Source organism: Glossina fuscipes, unplaced genomic scaffold (assembly GCF_014805625.2).
Source record: "Glossina fuscipes isolate IAEA_lab_2018 unplaced genomic scaffold, Yale_Gfus_2 0, whole genome shotgun sequence".
Classification (NCBI taxonomy): Eukaryota; Metazoa; Arthropoda; class Insecta; order Diptera; family Glossinidae; genus Glossina; species Glossina fuscipes.
In genome coordinates this window covers 26,373,338-26,381,162 of record NW_023998414.1, presented here as the reverse complement: position 1 = coordinate 26,381,162, position 7,825 = coordinate 26,373,338, and the positions used below count along the sequence as shown (strand labels likewise).

The window sequence follows — 7,825 nt, the reverse complement described above, 5'->3', positions numbered from 1 at the left end:
GTGTGTAATACATTACAGAGTAATAAACTGTATGCAGCAAGGAAAGAAAAAATTAAATTTCAAATTAACAAAGCAATCTAACCACATTTGAAATACGATAAAAAATCAAATGACAAATCGACAAAAGGGGAAAAATATAGACGTCAAAAATTTATTATTAGTTTCAAATAAGTTCGAAAGAGAACCATATCTAACTTACAAAGAGAGTTGAATAGTATTTGAAAAAATAGCAGAAACCTATTTACTTGTATTTTGAGTGGAAGGTGAATTGTCGCAGCGAGTTCGTCGTCTGATTTTTAAAACAAATGTCGTTTTTCTTGCGCAACATTTGTATGTTTGATGGTTGCGGACGGTTATTTCCCAACCTAAGCGATTTGATTCGACATATTGAGAACAGTCACATCAACGATGACCCCAAAGTTGTTGAACAATTGGAGCGGGCGCAACCAGCCTGTCTGCCATTAAGCTACGTCTTACCTTTTATGCCAGATGGGGCACGCAAGGAGACTGTTTGCCCAAACAATAATGCTGCTGACGCCGACTCGAAACCGAAGGCGACGAATAAGCGTCGTAACTCTGTTATGCCATCATCAAATCGAAGCACCACTCCGACTGGTAGCGAAATGGATGAAGACGAATATGTTGGCTCGGAATCAGAAGACAGCGATGACTCTTGGACAACTGAAGAGTTTAGCTCCACCTTCATTATGCGTTATGGTAGCAGATACTCGAAATCCAGTAGCAATGGGGCATTCAGAAATGAGAAACCATTTGCTTGCCCTGTTCCGGGATGCGAGAAACGTTACAAGAATGTTAATGGAATTAAGTATCATTCGAAAAAGGGGCATAAGAATAATGGGAAGGTACGTAAACGTTATAAGTGTCATTGTGGTAAAAGCTATAAAGCTGCGCAGGGCTTGAAGAGTCACGCTTTAATGATACACAATTCATCGCCCAAAAATGTTCTTTCCATTCCAAAAGCAAGTGGTCCCCTTGAGGGTGCCGTATTGCAGCGAAAACGATCGATATCTCAGTCGAATTCATTAAGTCCATCAAGCATGAGTAACATATCGAGCGGCGCAAGCAGTTCCCAGGGCAATAGTGGCGATAGGCGGGTCAATACCGCTCATGTTGGTAAGCATTTGCTGCAGCAGCACGTTCCAATCCGCACTAGTGTCAATGCAAACACAGCACAGCAACAACAATACAACTATGCTATCAACGCTCCTCCCCAACAGGTTGCGGGCATAACAGATGTACGTGCGACTACTCCAATACAGTTCACTCTTGAAGCATCTAGTATACAATCATGTTCATCCTCTTCGTTTGGCGGACAATTGCTAACAACAACTGTTATACATCATCAACGTTTAACTACTATCGATCCGAATAACTGTTTTTATGCTGCGCAAGCACCAGCAGTACAAGCGGCACCACCAACTATTATAACGGCGGCAGCGACAAGTACCGATGCAACATCAGCAAGAATTTATCCACCGACAATATCGCCCACTTTCATCGAGCATAAATATTCGCCCAATAGCATCAAAGAGAAAATGTTTTCTAATCTTCGTCAACACAGCTGTGAGGGCAATGAAACCAAGAATGTAAAGCCCACTAAAACCCCCAAGGGCAACAGTAACAACAATTGTAAAAGCAACGGCGAAGATAAAGGTTCTGGAGGTAAGCATAGCGATCGTAAGGTCGGTCGTCGTGGCAATTAATGCTCAACGGAAGCTGGAGGGACAAGTCAAAACAATTTATCTAAGAAAGCAACTAAAGGCAATGATGCCACAAAAAGCTGTAAAGAGAAGTAATTTTGATGTGTAAAAATCTAAAATATTATGTGGGTACAAAAATGGAAATACAACATTTTGTCAAAAATTACAATCAATAAAAACAAAACCAGGGAGTTAGTTTCCTTCGCTTTTCAGAAAAATATGGTCAACTCATTTCTTAACCTTCTACTGACGCTTATGTAATCGATTGTCGTGTGATTAATTATAACCTCATCGGTATTTTTGAAAGAGAATGCAGGAATAAAACGTCGGCCGGATGCAATTGATTATATAAAGGGAAATCTATAGAAGAAAAATTGAATTGTTTAAATGTAGAAATGTAATGTGTATTTATTTACATGGCAGTATCAAAAGGCAAGGCAGCATCATGCATCTGGCGGTTGAGGAAAAGACAACGCACCGCTGGAAGTGTAGCACGTAAAAGGCTAAGTGCATTCGACGTAAGCTCTCTCGTGACATTTTGTATAAAAAATGCGCATCAGCTTGTAGTAATATACGACAATGATCAAATTTTAAAAATATCACTTCCATTACATATTTAACTTCTTGGCCATCTTACTCCATCAATTCCGGAGGGAACACCATGTATATTGAAAGATTTTCAAACTGGGAAACTCAATGCTTGATAATTTCACAAATAACTCATTTTAGGTTTCTTCGCTTTCTTCATAGCCGCAGTCGACTTTCCAATGTCGAGCGTGACTGTGGGATAAAATGGCCTAATCGAGAAATTCTTAATGGAGAAAGGTAAGAGAGAGAGATAGACAGATAGATAGATAGATAGATAGATAGATAGATAGATAGATAGAGATAGAGAAAGAGAGAGAGAGAGAGAGAGAGAGAGAGAGAGAGAGAGAGGGAGAGAGAGAGAGAGACAGGCTTCAGCCTATGAAAGGACCTACGAAAGGAAGCCACGATTGAACAAGCGATTATAACTTTTACTTCCCTTTCAGCCTATGAAAGGACCTTCATTTACAATTTGAAGAAGCCACGATCGAACAAGCGATTATAACTTTCGCTTTACTTTTCAGTTCAAGTTTATGCAATTTCAATTCAATCCGATTTTATCATATATAAATTTTAAATAATTTAGTCTAAATTCAATTTCAATCTTTTTCAGTTAATTCATTCAAGTCATATTCAGTTAAGACAACATTTTGTACAAGATCGTGCTCTATTATTCTATTAATATTTTCCAGATTACCTATTCTTAACTTGATTAACAATTGGAGGTAAATTTAACCTCTAAATTTATTCTTAACCTATGATTATCAAAGATTCATTCAAAGAGAATTGAGATTTTTTCCTACTTATTTATGCCTAGCACACGAGGATATACTAAATGATTGAGGTACTAACGTAAGACAATCGGTCGATGCATTTAAACACCTTCGTCTCGCAACATATGGTTACATAACGATCACAATACCTTACAAAATTTTCCAAAGAAAATTCCTTTCCATTTCATTCGTTAAACAGATTTAATTAAAATTTATTTTTTTTTTTCCTCTAAATTTTCGCTTAATAATATTAGTATCGCATCTAATTTCTATATGTTTCATTGGGGTGATATAGTCGCGTATCGTGTACTTTAGAATTGAATGCGTTACGTACATATATTAGAAAAAGGACGAAATTTCAATTTTATTTTATTTATATATACTTTCCTCCTAATCTACATCCCAAGTGAGGGGCAGAAGAAATCTTCGATTTAACACAAAAATGTTTATACAGATGCCTGTCTAAGAATTACGATAAGTTGCAAAAATGCAATTTACTTTTGCACAGATATCTCTCACTAAAAATATCAAATTTCTGGGACTTTATTACCTAATTCTTTTCGATTTCAATTCAACTCATTCAACTGTTAAAAGCTAAAAGAACTCAAGAGTGATTACTAAACCAAAAATGCTATTAAGGCAATCAAAACATTTTATACGCAACGCAAATGTTTTATTTCCTTTTACATCTCTGTCAAATAAGTTTATTTGCCTAATACTGCTTAAAGTACATTCAGCGTTTAAATATTACGTAGGGAAGCGTGGCAAAGATAGAAAAAGGAAGGAAGAAAAGTGAAGGCGTATCATTTTTATGTTTGCAACTTCATCAATCTTGTTGTCTTCGTTGGGGATCAAGCTTATGTAAAGGATTTTCAGATATATTAAATGAATTCTTTATATATTTTTAAGTGGCTTCATAATAAACGTAGACATTTCTCGTAGTATAATAAGTCCGTGAAATTTTTCCTAATGACTTAGAAGACATTAGCGATCGACTCGTTAAATTCGTATTAACTTTTTCATCTTCGTAATCAATATAACAACAAGAAAGAAAACTAGAATTCATAATCATCGGCTCCAACTCTACAACTTGCCATTTAAAAAGGCGATATACACTCAAAAATAGAGTTGTAATTACATTAAGTAATTTACTTTATCACTTATGTCCTAAAGTTGGATTTGAAGTTCGCCTAAAGTGGTGTAACTGTAATAAAACAAAAGTCGTACGAAAAAATGCTCACACTTACCTATCTCTCATAGATCGCAACGACAATGGCGACAGAAGGCGGCTTTGGCGAATTTTGTCTTTAAAGATAGCACATAGGAAAGGTGCTAAAGAAACACATTTGTTTCACTTATTTCCTAGGAACTCTTTGTACTTTCTTATTGTCTATACTCTTAGAATTTATTTTTGACATTCTTTTGACCTTCTATGTCCTTGTCTTTAACGATTATTCTTTCTAAATAACTTAAGATATCTATCGATGTAGCTTTAAAAATTGTAAATATTGAATAAAAAGATTAAATCCTTAACATGTAATTACTCGATTTAGTTTTCATTGAAAGTTTGTTTTCACATTTATTCTTTGTTTCAATTATGCATCTGAAATTATTGGAACAGAGTCTATTTTATATAGTATGAGTCGTCTTACAAAAAAAAAATTCATCTTGTCTAATGCTCAACTATCGACAACAATAGCAACATAAATGAATTATGCAGAAACTTTCTTACAAGGAAAACCATTAAGAAAATTATATTCGATTGTAATCGACTTTTTTATGCTCATCGCCGTTATTTTATTTTAAAAATTAGTGAGAAAAACAAGAAAAAAACTAAATTTTTATTGAATGGGCGTGGCTGATTTTTTCTATTTTTTAGTATAAACGCGGAAATATATATCGTGTATCTGTTGCCGTTTATGAGTAACGCGGATAGCAAACGTGTTCTTAGTTCTTTTTTTAAATAGGCTTATCCATTGACCGGTTTGCGTCACATCCAAATTCTTTTGCAAATTTGAAGGCGGTGTCTTCATTTTTGAGTGCGGGCGAATGTTTACCGCAGACGTTATACGATTAAGCAGATGGACAATAGACAGACGAAGAGACTCGATATGCTTAAGTGCATTCCGAATTTGAAACTGCCTAAGATTTTATATATAGTTTAGGGGGTTTTCGAAGCTTGACTCTGCACGTTATTAAAGTTTTGCCAAAAATTGAAAATTTAATACACTATAGTCTTGGGCAGGGGTCACCGATTGCAATATCGCCCGTAGAATACATGTTCAAATTCCTCGACATTTATCTGCTATGGTTTGCCAGTAATGAGCAAAATATCAATTTTTTATTTCTTTTGGAAAACAGAGGTGTTCTTAGTCTATGTAGTATTATAAGCGTGTCCTTTAACCGATTTGGACCACTTTCAATATCCACGTGCATGCTGGGACTTCCAAAATTTCTGCCAAATTTGAAGTTGATAGCTCAAGTTTTGGGGCCAGGAGAATATTTACAACAAATATTACACAGACGAACAAACACATATGGACAGACGAACGTGCTTAAATCAGTTCAGAATTTGATACTGATCGAGGATATATATATTTTGTGGGGTCCGTGAAGTTTCGGTCGGGGCGGTGCAAACGTTCCGACGCAATGAATATACCCCTCTGTCATCGATGATGGATATAAAAAAAAAAAAAAAATTTTACATAAATCCTCTAGTATTTGAGACGAGCTCAGTTTGTAGTTTTTTTTATTTTTTTTTTTATTATTAATAACTTTTAATTCTTTCCATTTTAACTGGCAGGAAGTTCAAATAGGTCTTAACTATGAATTATCCAAAATCAGGAATTTGTAGGTATATGCCAAGTTTAATGATGGACTTCGGATTAAATCCATTAAAATTTGATCTGTGTCAAAAGTTCCAAACTTTAATTTCGAACGGACATATAGACGGATCCTAATGAATAGTGAAATTACATAAAAATTCCACTAAACAATTAACTGCTCTGAAGCTTTTATTTCAACATTATAGCATTGGCTTTCTCATGTCCGTTTACATTGCTTATCATGTGTTTAAATTATGTTTTCGGGTCTGAAAACAAAGCGAAGCTTCATTGTATTTTCACGCTTACTGCTTTGATAATTATAAATTATTTCGAGCGCATAAAAATCGTTGTCGTAACGAATGGTAATTGATTTCAGTGTAAAATAACGATTGCCGGCAACATTGGTAGCCAATAAAAAATGTGGTTTATTTTGTTTTTTTCCTGTTTAATCCTTCCATTCTTACGAACATCGAGATTAAGCAAATTTTAAAAACTTAGGATACTAAGCAATGCGATTTATTTCGTTATTCTAAGACACTGACGAATTGTACAAAATCTGCTCTAAAAAATGTTTCATTTTCATTTGATTCATTCTTTTGTTATTCAAAGGCTGTTAAAGTCTATCGCTGAATTAATTTGTCAACGCCTTTCAATTATCAATAATATGATTAACCTCGGTAACTTTATTCAATTCTAATTAGTTAATTATATTGCAATTGTTGCAAACAAATAAACGCCTCGTTAAAAAAAAATGATTAAATTACAAGGAAACGAGTCGTTATATCATTCAGCGTCAGCGAATTATGAAAGTTCAATGAGTTGCAAAAATTCTGCCGGTGTACGCGAGCGTTCTGCGGAAAACTTTTGAGACAAATTCAAATATAAAAGATGTATATGGGATGTGTAATTGCGACAGATAGATTGAACAAAAGTTATTTAAAACAAAAAAAGGTACGGCGCGGCTTTAATAGACATGAAATAGAAGAAATAGCAAAGTGCTTGACAGGCGGCAGCGTGTTGAAGTCTCATCGCGTGAGCAAGCAGGTCATGATCCAAAGTTGGGATATAACATCAATGGGAATGGTAAGCTAAAGATGGGTTTTACATGCGCCCTAAGTCATTTTCACTGCGAACAAAAACCATAATTCATTTGCACGAAACTGTATCGAAGTTATAAGAGTCTTTGCATTTAAAATAACAGGTCGATTATAATCACAAAAATGCCAAGCTCCCGAAGATTAGTTAACCATGATAAATATATGGCCTTGTAAACTTTAATTTTTGACATCGCGAACAGTTTGTCTATTGCGGGACGTTGGCAGTTAACTCATATACGATAGGATTAAGAAAATTCTAATGGGAGCTAAACAGAGAGGGAGCTAGGAGGTAGACAGACGGTGCAAAATATTTATCTTCAAGGGGGGTATTTTTACAATGTTCCTTGATAGCCACAGATTTGTTTCGCTCATATTGTAAAACGTCACATGTATTGCAGGGTATAAGGAAGAGATATTAAACAATCAATAGCGAAATTTACTATGAAGGAGCACTTACTTCTAAGTTTTAATTTCCAAAATTGTATTAGGTACACTATTTAACACTGAATTAATTAGTTATTTTGATATTTTTATTGATTAGCGGTCCGAAATTTAGTACTTGCGTTTTGCTTGTCCAGATCTGAGTCACTTGTTATCAAATAACGTGTTCCGAAATAGAAGTTGCAATAATAAAATCCTTCAATATCAATTTTGCACTAACACAAGCTTCTTAGTCTATGAAAATCATAAATGATGTTGTAAAAAGAGGAGCAAACAGAAGGCCGCTCAGAATACAGCGGATAGTCGTAACTCGTCCACAATAAATAATAACGATACGTTGAAATATTCGTTAGTGCTACGAAAAACTTTTGCTTAATAAATTA

The 7,825-nt window shown here is 34.8% G+C and overlaps 1 protein-coding gene across 1 annotated transcript; it reads left to right on the top strand.

The window, feature by feature from the left end:
* Positions 1-305: 305 nt before the first annotated feature.
* LOC119634638 (zinc finger X-linked protein ZXDB-like) lies at positions 306-1,724 on the top strand. The gene has a single exon (XM_038028942.1). It carries the CDS (start codon positions 306-308, stop codon positions 1,722-1,724), a length of 1,419 nt encoding a protein of 472 aa, XP_037884870.1.
* The last annotated feature ends 6,101 nt before the right edge of the window (positions 1,725-7,825 follow it).